The 27,019-nt window shown below is 35.2% G+C and overlaps 1 protein-coding gene and 1 long non-coding RNA gene across 4 annotated transcripts in view; both read left to right on the forward strand.

The window, feature by feature from the left end:
- LOC128866398 (rap guanine nucleotide exchange factor 4) overlaps window positions 1-27,019 on the forward strand; it is a 132,360-nt gene that overhangs the window by 84,710 nt on the left and 20,631 nt on the right. For all 3 annotated transcript variants that reach the window (XM_054107100.1, XM_054107098.1, XM_054107101.1), the window contains one exon: window positions 23,315-23,461. In XM_054107100.1, the coding sequence (XP_053963075.1) occupies window positions 23,315-23,461 (147 nt within the window). The remainder of the gene's footprint in view (window positions 1-23,314; window positions 23,462-27,019) is intronic.
- LOC128866400 (uncharacterized) lies at window positions 5,949-6,474 on the forward strand. The gene is made up of 3 exons (XR_008454930.1): window positions 5,949-6,024; window positions 6,093-6,255; window positions 6,312-6,474. It is a non-coding gene; the product is annotated as an uncharacterized LOC128866400 (long non-coding RNA).

Genomic DNA, 27,019 nt, shown 5'->3' on the forward strand with positions numbered 1-27,019 from the left:
TTTAGCTCCTAGACGATGCTGTAACTACTAATATGCCGTTCAACTTCGATTATTTCTGTGATTTTATCGACATTTTCTTGAACATAAAAAATGCCTGAACGGAATCGACGAAACCAAAATTGCCCGTAATTAGCTGTTACATATTGCATTTTCGCCTTTATCAAAAAAAACTTTAAATTGTTTGATCGAAACTTTACGAGATATCGATCACTACAGCCATCTGCCGAGAAAATAATGGATTTCTTTCTTTCATTTTTATTATCAAAGTGTACATCCACAGGGTATTTATAGAAAGCCTATTCTGCGTGAGATAGGAGGTATATGTTTCGACCGCCAAAAAAATTAAAAAAATAGTAACGCGATTTTTCAGTCAGTTTAAAATTTGTATTTACCAAAATTCTGATCATAAAGTTAGAAATTTCGTGAACATTTATTTAATATTGTTTTTGACTCTGCGCGAAGTTTGAAGCTTAGTTAAGAACCTTTAACCAATCGAAAAATTTGAAAACATTAATTCTAAGTGGGATTGAAATTAGAATACGTTAGATGCCATTTCGCTAAAAAATATAGGGAGTGTATTTGAATTACGTACTAACAAGAAGTTGTGTTGTTACACACATTTCTAGCGATATGAAAATATTTTATTGTGCTGACAAATTACAACAAGCCTCTTGTCATTTTTTCTTGTATTATCGTTTACGAGCTTTTCTCTAACTTTACACATTTATTTTCAAATCCCATCAAAATGAACTTCATCCTTTAAACTTTATGACACAAGCCAATCCCTTTTCGATTAATATACAGAGCAAATTTTGTGGCTTCAACTAAGCGAATTCTCTTTTGGGTTTCCCAAACCTCGCATTTTTAGTTTTTGATCTACAGTCCACAACAACATTCAGAAGAAGGAGAAAACAAAGGATGTTTACAGAGCACGAGCATCCCAAGTAGCGAGGTGGAGCAACAAATGTTTCCCTGTTTGTACGCGGTCTTACCAATACACATGAATGCTTCCAAAAAAAATGTAATTTTAGGCAGCTCTTTTCCAGTGCTACCAAGATATGTTTATTTGTACCAATCGTTTCAGCTATTCGCTTGCCGCTAACGCTTGGCGAATCGAAGAGGCCAAGTATTGACATACATTTGATTATGTCCCTTCTGATATTGACATATGTATGTACATAAATATCGCTCATGATTAATACAAAATGCTCGTCAGTGAAAACGGAAAGATGGAAAATGAACCATTGCGCCCCGGATTCCTGACGCACTGCGAGATCACTTCAAATGGCAAATTAATAGCATTATTAATGCTGTTGAAATTGAAAACCAACTCTTGAGATGCTAAATTCCTTTGAGAATATGAGTCTCAAGGAAATGCCGCTACAAGCAATAAAGGCAACAAGTGGTGGTGGGTACAGTACGTATGAATGTATAAACGAACGTACATACGATATGTACAGTCAAAAATCCAATGGCGCGCTTCTCACAGTATATAATTTGTATGTGTATGAGTATATGTGCATATGTACATTTTGACAGATTTATTAGACGCTTTTAGACCCGAAACTTTTGATGCTGCATGTCCATAATGAGCCGCGGACCCAGGACCAGTCGAATAGTATATAGTAACGCACTTAACCCAATAAATGATCACAAAATATATAAGTTTCAAGTCCTAATACTATGCAAAACAATTTACATATATTTGAACAACTAAGAAAAGATTTGAAGAAAATGCAGATGTATCAATTTATATTCCTTATGACTTAGGTAATAAAAATGCCCACATTAGTCTCTCTATAAAGAATGAACAAGACTTAGCTGGACTAGCCGACGTTCAAAATTAAACCCGCCATTTAAATGTAAATAAATGTTAATGAAATTTTGAAATTTGCATATGCAAGAAACTACACGATTTTATTAAGGTTTGATAGATTTCTACATTAGATTTGTTTATTTGAGGCTACATTGTTTAATTACGCCCCTTTAAAAATTTTGTTCTGCCTACGCCTCTTATTAATATAATAGGAACAATAAATATGTAAGCATTGTATGTATGTATATATTACCATAAAGTATTGTGTTTCCAAAGCCTTCAAAGAAACACAACAAACCGACAGTTAATCAAAGTTGACATTATTGTCGTCAAGATGCTGTTGGTCGCAGAGCAGCTATTGTGTGATGCCCTTTTGAGTTCATGGCCCACATTGATTATGTGGCAGTGTAACGTGGAGTAGCGGTACCTTCTTTGTGGTTGCCTCTACAGTTACTTCATCATTTCTTAATTTGTCATGAAGAGGGCGCAATTGACAAATTTTTGGAATTATATTAGAATTACATTTTAATTTTCCTTTTAAATTTCATTGCCTTTCTTACATGCGTCCACCATATTCTTGTATGTAAGTGGGCTGTTCCTCACTCCATCTTATTTTCTCAAAATTTGCGTTAAATGTAAGAGTTCAAAACATTCTGCAGTTTTGAATTTATTTTGATTGGCTGTTGGGGACAATAGCAGCTTATTTTGAATTTTCGCATAGAAAAGTTTTCATCTTTTATTATTGTTGTGCAATTCCGTGTTGGTTTGGAAGGAACGGCAGCAATGCGCTTAAAAGTGAAATGTAAATTCAAAGAGGGACTGAATAGTCATTTACATAATATCCACGTGCATATGTTCACACGTAGGCCATACTGTGTTTGTATGTATGAGAGTTGGTTGTTGCATTAAAGTTAAACATCGCAAACTCTCTTGAGGCACCAAGATGAGAGTATATTAATCTTCACAACTGGTTGGCATTTTAATAGAATCTTTAATTGAAAAACATGAGGAAGCCGATCTGCGAAGGTTTGTCGTCCCGCATTCAGAGCAACGACAGAGATTGGATGAGTCGGGTTGTCTCTGGAGAGGCGACTTGGATATTTTACCCCGACAGCGACGGAGATACATAAACAAAACATAAATAAAGGCAACAGTGGTTGCAAAGAGCGTGAAAGTGAGGACATTTTAGACGGAACTGAAGGCAACGTTGGTAATTTTTTCATTTTCCTGTTTGAAAAACAATGACTGGAAAGTTCTATGGCGGCACACTGGAGCGACTATGGGAACGAATTTTGCTTGTGCGCTCTAAACACACCGATAAGGCTTGGCCTCACAAGACGACAACACACCGGCCCACCTTCATTCGTGGAGCAAAGCTTTTGACGAAAAAGGCAATCCAACAACATACCCACCCTGTGTCTTCGATATCGTGCCAAGCGATATTTCTCTCTTTCTTATCATGAAGATACAGGAAGTAACCATCTTTCTGAATGGGTTAATTTCGAAGGTTTAGAAAAGGTGTTTCCACCAGTGGGAGCAACAATGCAGCCATTGTGAAGAATTAAAGAAAGACTATTGCAGAGACTGATATAAAGTTTTGGCTCGCAACTTAATTTGCATGCATTTTATTGATACATTTCCGCAACGTAATATCCACACCTCGTATTGAGCTACCAGCAGCAGCTTTGCATAATTCACCTACAATACAAAGCATTCAAATCCTTATAAATGAAACCAAAAAAACATTAACTATTGCAACAGTGCAACAACGTATTATTAATGAGGGTCTTGCATGCCCTGAGTATCATTATTGTAGCGAATCATACTGCAATGCGGCGTCTCATTGTATCAGATTCGTGCATAAATCCGTTCACTCAGCATTAGACTGATACTGAGCATACAGACGCACATCCATACAAGCACACATACCTCTCAGAGTTTTTCTGTTATCCATTGTTTTCTTGTGAATAAGAAGTTTTTCGTGTGCAAGTTTGGCATTTTTTTATTTTTGCTTCAAATTCACACAATTCGGGTATTATATGTGCATTCATATGTATACATACGGCACAAAAAACGTTAGTATTCTACCAACACTCAGATATTCCTTTCAGAGCAAAGTGACAGTAGCTGAAAGGACGCCATTGTTTTTACAATCGTTTTAGCTTGTCAACTCAAAATTTGAAGGTTTTTTAAAGAAAGTTCCTGTTGCTTTGGCACGTTTCAACTTTCTCTTATGTGCACTCAGAATTTCTATGTCAAAAATATGTAAAAGCATCAAATAATACATTTGATCCCATCGTGGATGTATTTCTCTACTACAGACGCACTCGATGCGATTTCTATTTGTATGCAGATGCGTTCGTAGTTACATGCGTATTACCTAGAGCAAAAAATTCAACTAATAGGTTTGGAGAATAATCTTTCTTCTTATATCTAAAGGGTTATCAATTTAGAGGCATTTAGAGAAATAAGTCAGCGAAATTTCAAATAGATTGGGCAATCTTTTTAATTTTTGTGTAGAACCATTCATGAAATTTAGCTTTTAAAGATAATCCCGCGCGAGATCTGTCAAAAAAACCCGGTTGAAAAAATTACATGCAATCTGATCACCCTTTTTATAATGACAATTTCACTAAAGGGAGTACTAGAAAGCTGTATTCTTATGGGTGATACTTCCAACCTTAAACATGCAGAAATCAATTTGGTTTTATGCATTCCAAAGGAAATTTTATTCAGATCGATTAATTCGCACTGGCTTTCTTCACAGTAGCCGTACAAACGAAATACAATTATCTGTGTTTCCTTTTTTCCTCGTCAGCTGTGTATTCAATGTACAACCAAGGACCCTCTCAACTATTTCGCGGCGATCGGCACATTTTACACTACCACAGGTCGAATGCTCGATTAATCGTAAATTTTAATTTATATGTTATTAGATAAGAATAACGACCTTTTAAATCTGTGCTTTCGATATTCATATTCATTTTTTCACAAAATATATGAAATGATATAAGTAAATTCATATTAATTTAACTAACTTAAAGGAACAATTCATTTAGAAAAAAATATGCGGTAAAAGCTTCTAACTCCAATTTTCGGTGAAAATAACTAACTTTTTTCCTTTTTTCGTGTACAATTTAAAACTCACAAACCGGTATTTGCAAAAAGGTATAGGAAATGTGAACTAACATAGGCAGAATTGTTTAATTATATTTATAAACTATAACCATTTAATGGCAACGACAAATGTGTATTTGCTTAATCAATATTTTTTCTACTTTTTATTGCAAAATATTATAAATTTTAAGTAGAATCACAAAAACTACCTACAGTAACATTTATGACCAGCAACAAGTTCACCAAAAACAGAGATGCACAAATATTCTCTTCTATCGATCGCTAGGTTCCAATTGTGTTAGCTTGAGTTTGAATAACAGGCAATTGGAGTTCAAAATAACCTGTATAGTAAATCCCACGCAACAAATTCACGTAAAACCGTTTCTGTTGTTTTGAGAACAGTTTTATAAAACGCAAAAATAGGTTCCCTTTTTTATTGAGAAATCTGTAATTTCCAACTCGATATCAAAACGTTTTCAAACTCTTGACATATGAAATTGTGCTTTGATTTCAAATCATTCTTAAATATGTATGTATCAAAAAAGCGCTTAGAACGCTTCCCTGCAACACTCGGTTCTGAGTTACCGAGATGTCCGGGACTTATGTCCGGTCAAGGTCTGTTAGCAAATTAAGCAGTATTTCCCGAAAACCTTATGGGGAAAGTTTAAATCTGTCGAAATAACAACAGCAGGTAGTATTTGCTTTGTTTTTCACCTTGAACATTGAAGTTCGAAATTTCAAATTTTTAAATAACTTGAAAAAAATATGTTTATGTGTAACCCTTAAGTATGATCTGGATCATGAAGCAATAATTAAAGGTGATGTAAGTAGCCTAATTTTCACCCTGTGTTAGCCATCTTGAAGCTACTTAATAAATCCGTGTTGTCCTCTTGGAAAAGCTACTTTTTATTTCAGAGCAAATTCTAAAGAAAAAGTACTCAAAAGCGTAGAAATTCAAATTTTTGCTGAAAAAGTTAGCAGGCAATACTGTTTTGCCTATTCCATTTTGCTTAGACTTTCGCATCTTTCAATTCTATTGAAAGTTCTGTGAAAATTACATTGATAAATAGCTACTACATAGCCACATTTAGGTAAGTCTTTTGTTGCAGATTATCAATCTGATTTTTTGTTAATAACTTCTTAAAATTTATATACACAGGTGTGATTATATAAGGTGTGATGCCTAGTTCTGCTACCACTGAAATCAATTTGGATTCCGAACTGGCTCTTCACGCTACCCGGTCTAGAACAATATGATGTACGTAAATGCATGCGCAACACCTACACGAGCAAGTCCTCGCGCTTTACGTCTACATTTACACGTAAGTTGTAGTGATATATTTATGAATTAACAATTTTTAAGATTTTTGGTTTACAGGTTTTTGATTTCTGCCCGAATCATCGCAATTACTAAAAGTGGATTATATTATCAATATAGAAATTTTTCGATGTATTAGTTTTAGACTATATGAATATATTTTCCTAACTATACTAATATTAGGGACGCCAAGTATATTAAGGTAGACAAATTTTAAACAATAAACTAATAAATTTTTTTTCAATTTTAACTCTTCTAACTCCAATGTTTTTCTTACGTGGAGGAATGATCGACTGAACTTCTGCTTTTACAATGTCTTTACGGTAACAAATGGACATACATACATATATTGTCATATATTGTTATGCTCGAAATACGAAATTAAATTTTCTGTTTTATCTCATTCCTGTCGTTAACATATCATGGCAGCCAAATCTATATCAAATTCAATGGTTTAACAAGTTACTCTCTTAATGCATATGAAGGATGCTAAAAGTCAGCATTTATTTCAGGAATAAAAGTTTGTAAAAAAAACAGTTATGAAACGTACATTTACGTTTACTGGAGCATTTTTTCGGGGCGATGCGTGCCAAAGGCGGGTTGTATGACAATCCTAGTCCTATGGAATTTAAATATAGATTACGAAGATATTTATTAGGTGAATGAATGCATATATTACTCATTTCTGAATAACTTAATGCTTTCTATTAACAGCACGAAATACTTCAATATTAGTTGATCGTGGCAATGTTGAGGCCGACGAAACTAACTGGCTCCGTCTCAATGATACTTCTTTAGAAACTTTACAAAGTTTGCTAACAGAAGATGAGATAGTTTCAGACAACTCTCTCTTCGCCAACGATTCATTAAATTAGGACGCTGACTTTGATAGCTTACTCGAAGATGCTCTTGAATATATTGCCGGTTACATAGTACGCAAATTAAAGTTGACCGATTGTTCATGCATTGAGCCTACATTTACTTGGGTTGACACTTTATCTAAGGGCGGATTAGTTAAACCAAGCACCGAGTTCTTGGACAAAATTAAAATGACTGAATCAGCGTTTAACCAGTTCAACGGCAGGGAGCTTTACGGTGGGATATAATTTTTACAAAAATTGTTCACATTAAGTGAAAACGTGAGTTTACGCGATGATGTTAAACGATTTTTTTTTTAAATGCCGGATGCACTTTCGAATAAAGCATCTTAACCGGTGCAATAAACAAAAGAAGAGAACAATGAGCATTCGATAAGATAATTGTAAGTAAAGTATGCAATGCTTTGGGCGTCTACTTGTGTTTCTGCGTATATATAATATAAATTTATCTTTTTTTAACACAGATTTTATACTTGTAACTTTGCAGGCAATCTCGTTAAAAAATCAAATGTATGATTAGCGGACGTGACGAAATAAAAGTGGTTTTTCCTCGTTAAGAGTTTCCACTATTCTCAAGTTGTTTTATTTATTACTTCAGTGTAGATTTACAAGTGGCACATATAGATTCCAATCCGATGCATGGTCAAAATACATATATAATAGGACTATGAATAAGTTCGTTACGGTTTTACAACAGATGGCGTAACTTGATTATTATTCCATCGATCCACATTTCCAAACATTCATTGGAGAGCTACTGTCGTAAGGCACAAACGTCAGTATAAGTTTTTTATTTGAAGCGTAAACAACAATATTTTTACCACACTTGAAAATGTCGAATTTCGTGCCAAATAATGTGTTTTTGCGGGGAATTCTTCTTCATTATTTTAATATGAAGAAAAAAGCAGCCGAAAGTCATCGTATCTTGGTGGAAGTTTATGGTGAGCATGCTCTATCTGAGCGAACGTGCCAGAAGTGGTTTGCACGCTTTAAAAGTGGTGATTTTGGCTTGGAAGACGAAGAACGCGAGGGTGCGCCGCCAAAGTTCATGGATACCGAATTGGAGGAATTGCTCGATCAAGATCCGGCTCAAACGCAAGAAGAGGTTGCAAAAACTTTGGGAGTTGATCAATCAACCATTTCCAAACGTTTAAAAGCCATGGGAATGATCCGAAAGGTAGGCCATTGGGTGCCGTATGAATTGAAGCCAAGAGACGTTGAACGCCGTTTTATGGCATGCGAACAACTGCTTCAACGGCACAAAAGAAAGGGTTTTTTGCATCGAATTGTGACTGGCGATGAAATGTGAGTCCATTACGACAATCCAAAACGTCGGGCAACGTATGGATACCCTGGCCATGCTTCAACATCGACGTCGGCGCAGAATATTCATGGCCTGAAGGTTATGCTGTGTATCTGGTGGGACCAGCTGGGTGTTGTGTATTATGAGCTACTGAAACCGAATGAAACGATTACGGGGGATGTCTACCGACGACAATTGATGCGTTTGAGCCGAGCACTGCGAGAAAAACGGCCGCAATACGCCGATAGACACGACACAATTATTTTGCAACATGACAATGCTCGGCCACATGTTGCACAAGTGGTCAAAACATACTTAGAAACGCTCAAATGGGATGTCCTACCCCACCCGCCGTATAGTCCAGACCTTGCGCCATCCGATTACTATCTCTTCCGATCGATGCAACATGGCCTGGCTGACCAGCACTTCCGTAATTACGATGAAGTCAAAAAATGGATCGATTCGTGGATTGCGGCAATACCGACCGAATTTTTCACAAAGGGAATCCGTGAATTGCCAGAAAGATGGGAAAAAGTAGTAGTAAGCGATGGACAATATTTTGAATATTAAATTTGTAACCATTTTACGTCAATAAAGTTTCAAATTTCGAAAAAAAACCGCACGAACTTATTCATAGTCCTATTATATGACACAAATCCATGGGAATAGTTAAGTTAAAAATATAAATAATTAAGTACCACTTATAAAATAACATAAAATTATTCTATGGCTTACAACGACCTTTTTCAATTTTGTACTACATTTTCAGAAAGGGGATAAGCTTATGCCCTTTTTTCCCTTGCTTCTAAATTGCATCAATGGATTAAGTAGCATCCGAAATCAGTTGTCAAACTTTACTTAAACTTGGATAATTGAATCAAGGATCTGAATTTGAACAGATTAAAGAATCATCATTTGAAAGCATTGCTCATATATATAGAGCATAACCTTCCTGTAGCTTCTCACAGCCTTCAGTACAGCCTGGCAATAAACCACACTGTCTATGGGCTCTCATATCAGTTCGCGTCTCTTAGCACATCTAATTTGCAAATCTCTATGGAGCACATCTACAAATGCTCATTACTTTCTGGTTTGTTTTACGTTCCACTTTTTTCATTATATTCCTCTCCCAATGGAATTATCTCGTTTGAATCGCTTGATATGCTGTTAATGCGATAATCTGCTCGCCACTGAGTTTTGTTGTGGGCGCGATTATAGTACCCTGCTTAATGCTTTACTATCCTGTCCATCCCTTGGCGATATTAACAAAAGCAATCGACATTTTTGTAATTATATCATATCGTTAACCTTCAATGCTTATCTTCACTTAATTCCTTGTTATTTTTGTTTTTGCTTCTTGGCGCACTCAAGGAATATTTTGCGACACTTTGAATATTTGCCATTTTAGTAAGCTCTTTGGCACTCAACTTCATGCAGAAGTGTGAACAAACAGATAAGAGGATACTTTTGTACTATATTTACTATAGGGTATTTCATTAAGGGTGCTCGAACTTTGAAATTAAATAAATCAAAAAGTTTAAGCGATATTGCCCCAATGGTTTTCTTTATTCTCATTCGCACTCGATGGCTTTGTGCGAATCATAATTTCGGGCAAATGGTGAGCAATTTCATTAAGAACGTGAGTTTTGTTGGCCTTCTTAACGGCAATTGTCTGTTGCTTGTCTGCATGGACCAAAGTTTTCACGTAGAATATAGTCGAGCGAAGTTAAGAAGCATGATATCGGTGTGAAATGACGAAGCCCCCATATTCCAATCCAATAAATTCAATAATTTCCTTGCAGTGTGGCGTTCTGTTGAAGTCACGAATTTGTGAGATCTGTATTATCTGTCTTAGAGTTTCTTATCATGGTCCGATATCGGTTGTCATGTACAGTTTACACAGGGGTGGAGAACGCATCTTCAAAGAAATCAATGGTTAATGGACAGAAAACCATACCAAACGGTAAGTTTTCAGAGCTTAAGTCCCCCGTGATAAGTCTCCGTATATTTTCGTCGCACCAAATCCGGAAATTTTGCTTGTTGGTCGCGACGCATAGAATATTTGGCGGACATAGTGGATTGTAATAATAAAGTTTAACAAAGATGACCGCTATACATTGACAAAATTCGAACAAACCTATTGAAAACCTCTATATCATTTACACAATAAAGTGCTTGCAATAAATTTGATCAGTTCGAGCATTCGCATTATAAGCTTGTCAAGTTGTCCAATTATGCAGGCATTATACTTTTAATTAAATTACTGCATTTATTCCTCCCTTCTCATGAAAACCATCAGATTTTCGTAGGAGGCATAAAATATGGCGCGTGCCATTTCTTGGCGGACGGAACAAATTTGAAAAGGAAGTAGTGCCAAACAAAAGGACAAACAATCCACAAATACACTTATATACATACATATATACATATATGGGCATATTATGAAGGGTGTTTCAGAAGTGACGTCTAGATGTCAGTAGTGATGTACAATTTTGAACTATTGAACAACGCGTTAAAATTATTGAAACTTATTATAAATTGGCCGACCTTTAAAAACAACATGAGTCAATAATTCAAAAGTTAGTGAAAAAATTTCATGAAGCTGGTTCTGAAGAGCATAGGAAAAGGGCTGATAGGCTAAAAACTTGACGTTTTGTTGAGAATATTGCTGCTGTAGCGCCAAATGTTGCTGAAAAATCTTCAACATCGATATCTCGATGTTCTCAAAACTTAGGCATTCATGAATGAACTATTGGTGGATTTTATCTGTAGATGATGGACTTTTAAATTATGTGATTTTTCACATCTATGTAATTGTTAAGAGTCGTATTTTGAAAAAAAAAATAGTGAAAGCTGAAAGAATCTAAACTTTCACATGTTTTAATATTATATTGAAACAACATCTTTTGAAAGACCCTTTACTTACATACATACATACATTTGTTCTTATGTTGTATGGATTCTCTTACCTTCAGAGTTTCTTTATATCCTAGCAGCAGCAACTTTCACAGTTCATTTAAGTCAGTTGATAGCTCAATCAAGCTCAGAAGAACTACAACAATTTCTGTTTTAATTGTGTTTATGCCAATCAATATTGGTATTTTAATTTCGCTAAGGCATGTATATATGTATGTATGGGTATAGCTCTATAGATGCATTGTAAATATCTATCGGAATTGTAGCTAACTCAAGCATAACTGGTGTGCTTAAAAGGCGAATGAGCATGAATAGCAAAATATACTATAAATTGTCAACTGACAGCTTTCTCTAATGGCTGAGCACAAACATACATACTTACATATGTAAGAGGAGATATATTTGTAATCTCTAAGCATAATTGTTTGAAAATAACCATAACACTAATGCAAGAGCAGAAATAACGAAAGCCAACGAAATAAATGAAAGAAACACCAAATGAAATAGATGTCAAAACTATGCGGCTAGCGAATGAAAAACATCATATAATTTTCAATATTTTTGAAATTATAGACTTTACCTACTTAAGTATATACAAAAATTAACAAAAAAAGTTCCGTAAATTTAATTTGGTTAAATTTTCGATGTGGCTCACAGGAGCCCCAACACATTTCCTTTTCAATGCCTTAAGTTTTCATAAAGCTCGCTGAGGCGCGTAATCATGCTTTTCAACTTGCTCAAAGCTGAATTGCCAGCAGTGTCTTTCTTATCCAAAAATTGTATGTGTTTATGTACCTATGTGTGTATGACACTAAAATCTAAATAATACGCCTTTTCAATGATTAGCACAAGTACTTTCGAAACAATACACATATTTCCAGAAGAAAACGCTTAGCTTAATTGCATCTCTTCCCTTCTGGTGGCCCTTTATACAGATTCAATGGTATGCTTTTGTTCGGTTGTTTTTGAAAGGCTAAAATAAATGTTATTGAAATCCTCCACAAGTACTAATCTGGAAAATAAATGGTTTATTTATATTTTTCTATTTTTCTTATTTTCGATCACTTAGTCAACCGTTATTGAATTGACAATCGCTTATGGGCAAGTAATCTGTTTCATTGTAGCTAACAAGGACACTGAAATTTATTTCATTCTTCTGAACAAACTAACTGCCAACCTTTATTTAAGTATCCTATCATAGAAAAATTCCATAGTGCTCTAACGAAACTGTGTAAGTGAGCGACTGATTACAATTAAATTCTTTTCCTACGATGTCTCGTCCTCTGCGCCGCCAACTACTATAATTTATTCGCGAACACTTTTAATGATTTTGAGAACCACTCCGGTATATTATTTATATTAGTAGAGTGGTCTTGTTGTAGCTGAATGTGCGCAGCATGACAACAACGAATCCAATATCATCGCGACGCCTCAACACGAAGAGACGTAATACAACTCAAGTGCGAGCAAAAGGCCAAACTTCCAACGAATGCTCCTGCATCTACGTACACAACTGCACCTCGCGTACAGCTCATGAATAAAAATTTGTTCTTGTGATGTGTGTGTGTATACATATTTACAATGTACATATATACGTACGAGTAAAAATTGCGGGTTACTGCAGCAAATTCATTATGAAATGCGCAAAAACAGTACATATAAAGTAACACAGATATGTACACATGCACATTTATCATCGAAATATATCAAATTGGCATTAAACATTCATATGCATGTAATTAGAATTTTTATATGTATAAGTACGTCATAGCATACGTTGATATGCCGATATAAGTGCAATGTAATGAAGATTGGCATGTGTTGGTATAAAATGTCGTGATAGCAGAAATTAACCTAATTACTTTTAATTAATAGCTCAATGGTAATGCGCCTAAATATAGGCAAACAAATAACTTAGTTTTATGTAATAATATCTGCTTCGAAGAAGTCGCTTGATGCATATGTATGTATTTGACAGCGCTGAATTGTTTTGTTGACAGTTAGCAAGGGTACAATAGACCAAAAAAATATATATATATAGATACATACATAGAAATTATTCAAATCGACTGCGCTCTATTAATTTGTTAAGTAATTACGAGTACATTTTGATCTGAAACTGTGCCTATAGACTATTCAGAATGGGCAAAATCAATGAATAGTCCCCATGTGCTTATATAGGGGTTTTCAGTAAGAGCGCTTCTACTTTGGAACTTTTTTGAATAAAACAGAAACGGTTTGACTTTTTTAACTAATTTTTTTTTTATTATCGAGTTTGAGCATATACATTTAAGTATGAAATTCGATTTCTTTTTCATGACCACCGCGTGCACGTTTTACGAAGTCCAATCGTTGAACCCAATTTTCGACCACTCTTTTGCATAAATCGGCCGAAATTCCAGCAATTTTGCGTTCAATATTGGCTCTTAGCTCACAAATCGTCGCCGGCTTGTTACTGTAGACCAATGACTTCACATAACCCCAACACGGGACGGCTTGTTAAATGGACCGTAAAATGGCCGTAATGCTCTTAAAGTAGCAGCAACAGAACGATTATTTTCATTTTGCAATCGTTGCTCAAGTGTGTAGCGTTCCATGATGAAATGTATACTAATGAAGTTTACAAATGACAAGCGAAAAATAAAAAATATTGCGTCGTTCGCCCTCCCTATCGGAAAAAAGTTGAAGCGCACGTATTGAACAACCCTACACTTGGAAGCACTGATTTAAGCAAGTTACTTAGCTGTTAAACTCATGTAAGGTCGCTTTTGCTCGTTTAATTTGTTGCTGCTTTTCCACACACATTTTTCTCTAAAAAACGATTGTAAAGGGTTTTCCAATAGAAGGTGTTATTGGTGAATGGATTGCGCTATCGAGAGATGATTAACGATTTTTTACGGCCGGAATTGGATGGTATTGATCTGGACAACGTTTATTTTCAACAAGACGGCGCTACGCACAATTGACCACTGAGATCTTATGATTTAACAGCTTGTGGTTTTTTTCTTTGGGGCCACGTGAAAGAGAAGGTCTACGCCAACAGCCCAGGAACGATTCAAGACCTCAAAGAGGGAATTCGTTAGGCTATCGAGGACATAGGGCAGCCACTTTGCAATTCGGTTATGGAACATTTCATGAAAAGGATATTGTCCTGTAAGCGTGGTCGTGGTGGTAATTTGCCTGATGTTATTTTCCACTATTAACTGCATACCTTCCTCTTTATAATGAAATAAACTTCCGATCATTTATATTAAAAAATAGCATGTTGCTTTGAATATCAAAATAACACCTCTGTTTGGAAAACCGTATATTATATTTAATGGTAGTAGTGTAGCTGTGTATGTGTATATTGTAGGGTATGCTTTGTGTGCCATTTCCAACACTTCCCACACAGGTTTTTATAAAAAGAGATAAATTCATATATGGCGGCTACCGAAGCCGAGCAGATTTTTTGCTTGACTACCATTCGAAATCCCCTTTGAACATAAGACACCAAATAATTAAAAATTTTTTGTAGCTCAGAAGCTTCAGATAAATCTATTTTTTAAACCAATATTGAACCAAAATGAGTTCTCATTTAATTATTTTTTGCATGAGACGATTGTTATGATTTGCTGACCGACAAAATCAACAGATGGTTTGATTTTCCGGAACTGTAGATACATAGAAGATTAGTAATTTGCATACTTTTGAAAAAACATAATAAGCTTATGTGCGTGCCCAAACAAGTATACTAAAAGATTGTTCGAACATTTGAATGGTATTTGATTTTTCATTTCGCAGGTAGAGTAGTCGCTATCGCTCTAATACACAGAGTATACCATATAGTGTTTTTTAAAGCATATGTTATTTTGACAGTGACAGTTTTTTCACGCTTCGCTTCTCGTTTGCGAAAACAGTGCGTTTATTGAAAAGAAATCAAAATCATCTTTTCTGACGAAGCACATTTTTACCTTGGCGGCTATGTTAAGAAGCAAAACCTCCGCATCTAAATATCGGTTTAAGGTTTAATGATAGTGTAACTTGTTAATCACTAAAGAGGTAGTGATAGCGAAACACTTGTACATTAATTACTTAGTATACCATGTCAACCCAGGTTATCACCCGCTTAGGCTATGTTAACTGGCCAGATTAGAGCTTCGATTTAGTGCCGTTAAACTTTGGGCGCGAGGGACAAGTGTTATGTGAACATCTCATTGGCGATTCAGGCCTTTTACGCAAATATCGAGCAAGTCAATCGTAAAACGGAGCCAGAAACTTGAAAACTTGAAAAACTGGGATAACAGAATGCGCTTCTACGAAGCCAGCCAAAGCAGCCATATGAATAAAGTCGTGCTCCGTAAACAAAATGAATGTAGTAGGCGCTTACACCCTTTGTTGGGTGTTTGCTCCTTAAACCAATAATATACCGAAAAAAAATTATTAATTTTTTTATTAATTAATAAATAATGAGATAAATTAATTACTTAGTTAATCAGCTCAAATATGCGTATGAAAACATACCTATACGAGTATAGGAATAAACTTTTATATTAACTTTACTAAAATGAACTAACTATACAAATAATTAAAAAAATAAAATAAATAATTGGCGCGTACACTTCTGTTAGGTGTTTGGCCGAGCTTCTCCTCCTATTTGTGGTGTGCGACTTGATGTTGTTCCAGAAATGGAGAGACCTACAGTTTCAAGCCGACTCCGAATGGCAGATATTTTTATGAGGAGCTTTTTCATGGCAGAATTACACTCGGAGGTTTGCCATTGCCTGCCGAGGGGCGACCGCTATTAGAAACATGTTTTTTTTTTTTTTTTTTTTTTATTAATTTTGCTTTCACCGAGATTCGAACCAACGATTTCTCTGTGAATTCCGAATGGTAATCACGCACCAACCCATTCGGCTATGGCGGCCGAATTAGCCAACGATAACTTAACCCCAATCAATGGCTGATCATCAAACGGGAGAATGAGTACAATATAGCTTTTTTAGCATTCATTACAACTACTAAAATTTGGTTCAAATTCTGTTATGTATTGCTGAATGTATTAGGGACTTCTTGCAAGGTGCTGAAATACCCTTCAGTACACATCAGCACTGAATGACAGATGAATTATTGGTTCCTTGTTCAGTGCCAGTACTTACCCTGCGCGTTACATTGTTGCTTTAACACAGACATGTCGTGGACATGTCGGGCATAATTTTTAACAATCTGATGCAAATTCATATGCAAATTAGTTTTGAAATGTGAGTGCTAATATTTTGTCAAACAGGGTTGACTTCTTTATGCTTCTTCTCTAATACAATTAAATATAAAATTTGGCTTTTTTATTATTTGATTTATTGTATTTTAAACAACTGTTTTAATTATTAAGTGTAAATATTATTTTTTATGGAGTCAGCATGCCTGTGCAGTGCTGCATTGAATTCGGACTGGGTACATTCGTTTCTGATATTTATTCTATAACAAGAAATATACAAGTCCAATACATATTTTCAGGTTTAAATACAATATTTATGAATTCATTGTAGAAGCTCTTAATAACTTGAAACAGTTTTCCCCTACACACATCAATTTTCGTTGCTGAAACACACAGTGGAAGCACAAAACTAAATTGAAAAAAGCGGGCAATAGAAAAAAGTTACTGAACCTGATGTGTACATATTTTATTTGTGTGTATAATATGTGTTTTATTTTTTTACTTAGGAATTTTTTGGTATATGTTGCTCTGCATTTTTTATGATGTTTTATGTTATCTTTACGAGACAAAATAAATAAAGAGACCGCTCTGCTCTCGTCTTCTATTTTATTATTTCGCATTCGCCGATCACCTCCGCGTTGACTCAGCATTGATGTCTGAATTCATGACGTCATAATTTCAACGACGAAAATGCATTATTTACTACCACAACATAAATCTATAACCGCATGCCAGTTTATAATTAAATAGAAAATTAATCATCGCGGGCAACAATAATTAAACGTTTTCTTGCCGACTTTTAAAAGCTTTAGCAAACCAGGTACATACTTTCATATTGGTTTTATCTGTACCATATTTACGCATATAAATTCACTAATACATACACGCATACATACAAATAAATTCAAGTAACCTTAACCGTCATGGCAAATTAGTACCTTCAGGTCCCCTGTTGTGCTCATGGCTTCGTTTCGTGCTGGCCTTTAAACGGCTTTGCAAATTATGCACAATACACCATATTTTATACGATAAACATAGACAAAAATATATCTTTTTGCTTGAAGTAGGTTCATTACATAATTTCCATAATAGGGCAATATTAGGACCACAAACGGACACTGATAATGAAATCCCATTTTTCGCAACATTTCTGTTTGGCAGAGAAGTTGGGATCGAGGCCAAAACTTTCGTTCTAAAATTATAGGTGGCATGTATAAGTATATACAACTGTAAATAGGAAAACAAGTGGTTACCCCAAACACTCTCCATTACGTTTGGTCAATTTCGTCCACCGCATAGTATGCATCACAGTGTTCAAATCAACGTGTAAAGTGTTGACTGTTAACTGGTAAATGTGGATGATTTTAAACTTTCCAAAATACGAACTAATGATTTCAGTTAGGGTTACTAAATTTTAATTTTAGTTAGGCTGAGTAAATTATAATTGAGTGTTCATCTTCTAAGAATATAAATTATATGAGTATATTCAGAAATGTGTAATTTAAAGTAGAATAAAAAAATACTTATATAATGTAAAATTAAATTTGATAAATTATTGGTATCACAACGGGCCTGTAAAGTCTAAGTGAGTTGGTCGTGCAGACTGACTACCGCCATAACCTAACCTAATGTGTTTAGTATTCTTATTTTGTGAGCAAACAGTCGGGTTAACAATAATACAACAAACTAAATTAGTGCTTTTATTTATTTCGATTTCAAGCAGTGGCGACAATTACTGAAAATAATCTCCAAAATGTCAAAAAATTTAATTGTGGCAGATATAAATACATACATAGATTAGAAAAAAAAGTTTTACACGGGTATACCTATCTATGTAGGTATGGACATGTAAAAGATTGGATACTGTATATCTTCTCACCGCCAGAATTTAAAACCGCATTGTTACCGTTGATAAAATCTGGATTCGTCAATGTAATCCGAAGTCCAAGCAAGAATCGATCCAATGAAGAAACGCAACCAAATAAATTCAAAGTGGAAAAGACGTCGAAGATTACGGCTACTATTTTCTGGGATAGTGGGAATACCTTATTAATCGCATACTTGTCGAAAAAAAATCAACAATACTTTGATACAAATATGAATAGGAAAATCATTACAGTTAATTATAATAATAAATGCTAATTTACTTTGTCAGGTACGTGGTGCAGTCGTACAGAAGAGTTGAGTAAGTTGGCATGCGGAATTTTATTTCAACAAGACAACGTGCCCGTTCATACCCCCACGGGATTCAAAAAACCACCCACCCTATTGCGCGGGCATGGCTTCGAAAATTGAAGACGTCGTCATCATGTCAAATCATATATGTCGGGAAATAAAAAAACATAAAACCATAATTTGCATTCATTCAGAAAAGCTGTAAAATGCACCGAATTTTCTCTTTGTTTTGTTTGTTGTTTCCATTGTTAATACCCTGTAACCCACAACTGAATGGAACAAACAAAACCAGCGTAGATTTTTTTTAGTGAAATGTCACCTCAACAAAGAACATAAACTTTAAATTTCTAAACTAATAATGAAATGAAATGAAAGAAAATAATGAATTTCTTTTTCCCCAAACTAAGAATTCTTCGAACCACAAGCAAATATAAAATCCCAATTTATTTAGCTAATCAAATTTTACAGTGAATTAATTCTTATTAATGAGTATACAATTTTTTGAACCGAATATTTTCTTTAGAAGCTAAACTTTTTTTTATAAAACTAAGAGCGTATAATATTTTAGTATTCAAGTTCAATATCACTTTCAGATTCTCTTTCCAATTTTTCCACTACATTTCACTTCAAATAGAAGTGAATTTCGTGAATTATGATTGCCAATACTCCACACGTAGGCAAAATTCAAACGCGTCGCCTTTTGAAGTGAGTAAGCACAAAAGAGACATTCCACAAATATATAAACACAAACCACCAAGAGATATTATCCAAAATACCTAAGCAAGACAAAATGTACAATAGTTGTGTTGGTGCACTAAAAGCAAATACAAACTGGCTGCAGTGGCAGTCATTGCACCCGTAACCAGTACATCCATTGACAATGCAACACCCTGCTGCGCCATTGTTACGGCACAACTTTCCTCCTTGGCACACTTCCACTCCGCAAGGCTACAGAGACGTCAGATCCATTACAATCCATTGCTGCTTTCGTAACAGCATTTGAAATTCTATCGCTTGTTTTGCATGGCTAGTTAGTCGGAGAAACGATAGCCAACAGCGCTCATAATGAATGTAATGGCAATGATGATGTTTATGATGCTGATGTCATCGTCATCATTGGCGTATTGAATGAATGGAATGGTTGGCGGAACGTCTGGCGATGATGGCGTTACTTTACGATGCGCTTTGAAAGATGAAATTTAACGTTAACGTTCAAAGGGTGCCCGCAATTCGTAGTATGTAAAATTGAAAAAAATGCCACTGTCCTGATACAAAATGCATATTGAAATTAACCGCTGGAGAGAGGTACGAGTATGTGCTATGAAAACTTAATGAAATGAACTCTGCATAAGGCCGCAGCTTCGGGTGGTTTCACAGACACGGATGTGTAACCACTGCAACAAAACTGGCGTTAGTTTGTGAGTGCAGCGGGTAGCATTGCGCATTTGAATGCCGACGGCTGTAGCCAACGAGTGACGGTTGACTGCTCGCACACAGTGAACAGTTGTTGCATGAATGGCTGGGCCAGTGGCATGCCAACAACTCTGTGATACCTCGTGTGTGTTTGTGCATGCTTTGCTGCACTTTGGTGATCCCGATTATTGCCACGCCAACGCCATTGATGTATGCCACCTGGCAAGTTATCATCATCGAGGGAATCGAAGGCAACAACCAACGTTGGATTATTGAAATATTGAAACGCATTTGAGTGCATACTCCAGATCATTGGCAATATATGTAAATACATACACGTGTAGATATATACCTATTCGAGAGTGTAAACTGTAAATAAGAAAATACGCAAGCATGTAAACACTGCCGCTACACCTTAGTCCTCAACCAAGTGGCAGCTCAACTGTGGCACATCAGATGTCAAATTAAGCACACGCATTCAAAAAGGGGAGCGTGGTTAGTGCGACGATGTTCACGATGGGTGCATGAGGTGTATATGTGCATGTGTGACCCTCATTTCAAATACATTCAAAATTTGTAGTTTCTCATACACTTGGCGCTTATGGCATGGCACCTCTACTTAATCACATATTCTGTGTTTTTCATACGTTTGTGAACCTCCGTAAAATCGGCCATTTCACATGAAACTTCAGCTATGTTTTAGCCGCCATTGTCAAACGCGTTTCTGTCATCTGGGTCGCTAAGCTTCACTGCAGAACATTGCCATTGGCTTCGGGGCCAATTGCGGTTTTTCAGTTTGCACGCGGCAGCTGTGCGATACGTTGCCAAACTAAGAGTTTGGCGGAATTCATTGAAAAGTTCTACCCACAGCTGGAAGTTAATTTTAAAATAAGACTGAAAAGTGGTGCTGTAAAAATATTAAATAATATGTTGAAACTATTTAATTTCTTTATGAAGTTCGGGTGGTTTATGAATGATCAGAACATCAATTGTGCGAAAGTTTAAATTCAAATAAATATATTTTAATATTTATAATAACCTTTAATAATATTTATCATTAAAAATGTTACCACGCCGCGCTTGTTACAAAGTGGAACAAAATCTTCGTTTGAATTTTGAGGTACGGCAAAATGGCGAGAGTTTTACCATATCTTGGTTTGTGTCTTATATGCGATACTGCAGTAAGCACACGATCGACAACAAATATTTTATAATAGGTTAGGTTAGGTTAGGTAATTTGATTTCGACTCGTCACTTGTTTTTTGCAAATTTTTCTAAAACTCCCCGCCGTGGCAGTTAGATATAAAGATATGCTGCTCGATTTAACCGCTCTTGTGGCATCGCACTTCTTCAATACACTCTTTCTCACTTGACTAGTCCCAAATATTTTCCTTTGGCCCATCTCCCTATTTTACCTCGGATATGTTAAGATAAAACGGCGTTTTGGTTGTCAACTGCAATCTTTTTATTTAATAATGTGTGTGACCATCATTTTTTACAATGACTTCGATTCGATTTGAAATATCGTCATAAAGTGATTTAGGGCAGTATAAAGAACCAAGCTGCTTTGATCACATGATTTAATAATATTTTATCTTCAAATTGCTTTGCGTTCTCATACAATTTTCTTTCGTTCTTGCAATTTGTTATGGCAAGAGTTACTGGAATAATTAATAAACTATACAGTGGATCTTTCAGTCCAGTTTAATGAAAACTGTTTTTCCCTTTTCTCGGCCGTCATATTGAACTTCGGTTTGAGCCCCAAAACCTCCCTTGGTTGCAGGCATGTTCAGTATATTATGTTAAAATTTCTGTGTTAGATCAATGTTTGTCACGACGTACGAAAGAACTAAGATTCAATTGGTAATATACGAAAAAAATCAACATCATGTTGGCCATGCCTCTATAAATCTTTTCACCATGTGGTGCGAAATGAGCTGCTGTCGAGTCGCCGATGATATAGCAGCCTAATTTACTCTCACAATTTTGCTTCGGATATTCTTGATATTTGTAGCACAGGCATGTCGCATAGTTGAGAATGATATTTGAAGGAAAAAATTAAAAACAAAGAAGATTTATAAAATTATTTAGTTCGCGTCAGACGAAAGTAATTTGAACTTTATTTAATTTGAAATTAATTTTGCTGCTGCTTAATAAATAGAATAAAACATTGCCCAAAAAAGGATTTAGTGAACTCAGCTGGCATGTTCATTCATTCCTCCAGAACCGATTGCCTATTAAATGCCAATTCTCTCGACGAATTTACATACCATATTATAGCCTTTGCAAGTATGCATATGTGCAGGCTTTTTGCATCAACGCTTAGTATTTGGTGTCATTCTCAACTAGTTGCAACGAAGTATTCCCTTTCAATGGAGGCAGTGTTAGGCCTTGATGTACCGGTGCGTTCACTTGCTTAGGAATACAAAACAGAAGGGGAAGTTCAACAAAAGTAGTTTAATTACATTTTATTTTTTAATATGTATGTATGTTTGTGCATGTATTTATGTGCATTTGTAAGAGGCAAAAGCTCATTAAGCGAGAAAGAAATGAAGATTTAACAGTTTCGCTGAAATTTAATCAATAACGACGTTTAAAGTAGGTCCAGAAGCATATCTCAGCACACATATCTTAATGCATACCTACACATGTATATCTACATCTCTATACAAGTGCTTACGTATGTATAAGCACATAGAAGCACGCCTTGAAACACAAGCAGATATCGCAACGCTTTAAAGTTTTAGGATTGTTTTTTACCTTTTAATAAAAAAGATATAAAAAGTAGTAAAAATAAGAGAAAAATTAAAACATGTTAGGCCACGCAGTCTAGTCAAGCTACTAATAGTTAATAGTTGGAATAAAGTCATTATGCGGAAGCAGAAGCCCAACTCATTGGCATGGGAATTTGTTGGTTTTTTAATGCCGGCCTTATGTATACTCGCACATGCGCTTTTATGAGGTATCGAGGGGCAAAATTCGAAAGTAGATTTGTTAATTCGAAAACAGATTTAACCAACTGTACATACATTCATGCAGATGTCTGTCAATTGAGATAATCATAAGCCAATAGTTTTGTTATTCGCTGAAGAATTTTTTAAACTATTTCAAAACTTGTATTATTGTATTCGTGCTCTTCGTCTTCTTACTTTTTAAATTGAAGTGTATTTTCTCTGTTTTACAGGCGCCAGTAACTCTGTGCAATCTCGGTGTTGGCGCCACATTTGGGGAATCTATATTGCATGATCTGCCCCGCGACAGCACTGTTGTCACGAAAACCACTTGCGAACTGCTTCGAGTAGAGCAACAGGATTTTCGCCTTATTTGGGAGGTAAGTAAACTAATCTATATACTCGTATTAATACGGAGAGCAAAATTTTGACGTACTGTTTTTTAGTATTTATAGTCAGAGAAAAAAGTTGAAACATATACCAATGGGTAGCATATGTGGAGACGGTTTGCACAATGTATTAAAATAGATACATAAGTGAATAGGTGCAGGTAAAATTAATCACACTATTTTACTGTATTATGATATATCATGCTATAATATGTATCATGATATAAAAGTTGATGAACTGAAAACTTATATATTGTGAATCAATACTATTATAAATTTGATTCAGAAATTACGATGGTCATGGATTAATTAATGATTGTTTTTTATTATGGTTTTTCAAAAAAAAAAAAAAATTTTTCTTTCCGCAATACATGAAATTAAATGTTTCCAATTCATGAATAAAAAAAATTATGATATTTGAAATACACAAATATAGGATCGCTTAATACAGGTAAAATGGGATATTTGTCACATTTAATTTTACTACATCTATTCACATATATCATGCAAAAAGTTTCAATATAAGCTATACATTTATATGTTTCAACTTTTTTCTATGACTATAAATACTAAAAAGCGGTATGAATAAATTTTGCTCTCCGTATTTATATTATATAACGTCGAAATTTCCACGTATGGGCGATCCTTGTTTTATTAATATTGCATGAGATGCTTTTCTTGTAACTAATAATTTAATACTGAGGTTATGAACTGACCTGCGAAAAATCTTTTAACAGACTGAAAGTTTTGGTTTGCAAAATTTAAATCTGTATCAATACTAAAATCATCAATATGATTACCCTATTTTTATTACACTACAAAATATCCGTAATTATCCTTGCCCAAAACATCAACTGCATTTTTAACTTTAATCGAATTCCTTTATATCGAAGACACTTTATCCAGCATTATCCAATTTATATTTAAGGGGTTGCACATCTGTAGAAATTTAAAGAAATATTATTTTTGCTTACCATTTTATTAAAGTAATATCATAATACACTAATAATAAGAATTATGGCAGTATTGATTGAAATCTATTTATTACTCTTCATCACATCTATTCGGAGCGTGCAAAATTTAAGATCCATACTATTGCCTGGTAAATTTATTGTCAGAAAGTTTTCATGGTTAGACAGCCGAGATGCTTTGCCGATTTCGTCTTTAACACAAGGTATATTTAAGTCGTTATGGATTTCGATGCTGCCTCTACAGTACTCCTACAAGCAATGGCATGGTATATATTATATATATATACATATATATATATGGCACGGTATAGGAACGGTAATTTCGCAGGTTTTTCTACCGAGACGATAATGAGAAAATGGTCTAATGCAAGACCACTGTCTGGTAATCAGCGAGGTACTGCATAAAATTGGTTACCTCGTCAGATGAGGTTCGCGGAGCCGCAGAAGTTCTGTTCGGCGAGTTACATGAAGTAGAGGCCATGGAGACTGAGTGCGAGCATGTGGACCACTCCATATAGCTCCTGCCTCAGACCTTAAGAGGTAGCCCTTGGTCGGCAAAACCCGAGTCATTCCTATAAAAAAGCTTGTCATAAAAAGTCATATGCCGTTCGGAGACGGCTCCATTTGTGAAGCAACATCAAAATACGTACGCCACAAATCGGAGGAGGAGCTCAAACAACCAACAAAGGAGGATGCAAGCGCACATTATATATTTATATATTTCTTTAGATTACATTGCCTAGATTTCAATCTACATTTCTAATCAACATTTCAATTGCACCTCCAACATTCTACAAACAACATTGCGACAAATGAGGTTAATTTTTCAATTTGTGTGCAATGCAATTTTATACTATTTAATTTCCTTTTACAGTGGTTGCGCAACTCCTATAAACCACCCCTCAAATACACCCTCTACCGGAAATATCAGCTCTGCGCTACAACAACATTCTTTACATTCCACCAATGCAACTTAAATTAAAATCACTTTGATGCCCTTAGCGAAAATATCTTTTCGCGACAATAAATATTTGAATCAACCGATTTTCCAAGTGTTTGCCCGTTGCTCATAGCACCTGGTTCGCCATCGGCGAGTTAATTCAGCCCGGATTTGCGAAGTTTGCTAAAAAAATTGATTTTCAGTCGTGCCTATACAGAAATCAATATCATATCCTGTTCATTGGTGTTACAAATGTACACAGTTGTATACACATGTATTTGTTATTGTATGTATGAATGTGTAAACAAAGTACATCAAGCTCCGTAGCAAGTATTTATGTAATTGCATGCATGCATGTGCTGAAATCTCAAATTCAATTAAAAGCCTTATAAAAAATCTTTATTCAGCTGCTTTCTTCTATCCATTATCCATTTAAGAGACGTGGCACACATTTTTGATACTAACTTAAATTCTACGATGGGTGACTCTTCGGCACCAAAACAATGTACCGACGATTTTTACCAGTTTGTAAGAAATCTACAAAAAAATGCAGATACTACAAACGAATAAGAGTTATGCGTACAACCACTAAAATAAAGTAGTAAATTAGTGGTGGAAACTCTGTCATATAAATTTGCATAGCAAGTACGCAATAGCAAAATTATTCGCACCAGTCAGCACTATGATATGGAACAAGTTTACTGTTAATAGCGCCCACAAGACAAACTACAAAGCCACACAACATACCTTATTTCATTAATAACTGATAACTGCGAGTGTAAAAACTGCGAGCATACCTTCGCTGGTCTGATAAGTCGAGCAAATTAGTCTACGACACATTTTGCAGCGAATAGCTAACCTTCAAAACGTTGGAGAGAGCAGCAACGAGCAGCACCTCCACAACGCTCATAAGGCACCTAAAAGCCCATACTTACATATGTACGAGTACATCGTAAAGCGATAATAACGGTGAAGCATTAGTGCCACAAAAATTCTTATAAATAAATTATTATAGCAAACAAACAGCCGGCAAGCTCTGCTCTGCAAAATATTTTGTTCTAATGCTTTTCCATATTCCGTAAAAATGAAAAACAAAAATAAATTAGACTTCCCACTCGAGAGCAAGCGACATACCCTGACCGTGCAAAAAATACGGATTTTCGAGATTTAATCCATGAACTTATTGTGATTGCCCTTGTACTTTGTTTAATGTTATAAAGAAAGCTAGAGGGATAGGAAACTACAAACGCTCGAAATCAAATGTCATGCTCAAGGCAAATTCGTCTAAGGTGGATTTGTTCAGTTTTCAACTTCGTCCTTTATGCTGATTTATAAAAACGCAAAAAAGCTTAGCTGAACTTTGTTCCCATGGAATAAAGTACATGTATACTTAAAAAATATTTTTTTCGGGCGAAAAGTAAACAAAGAGTTTTTTAATAGCCGTATATAATATAATATATAATAGCCTGGTACAAGTAGTGCCGCCGATCGCAACGGTAGTGTCACAATATAACGACGTTAATATTGTATTTATTTAAATATCTTGGCGCAAGTGCTACTTAGTGAGTTAATTTTTAGGTTCCCAACTCAAATTCTGCAATAAATTGCACCAACGATTTTTAGAAATAGCACAACTAA

Source organism: Anastrepha ludens, chromosome 6 (genome assembly GCF_028408465.1).
Source record: "Anastrepha ludens isolate Willacy chromosome 6, idAnaLude1.1, whole genome shotgun sequence".
In the NCBI taxonomy this organism is placed as follows: domain Eukaryota; kingdom Metazoa; phylum Arthropoda; class Insecta; order Diptera; family Tephritidae; genus Anastrepha; species Anastrepha ludens.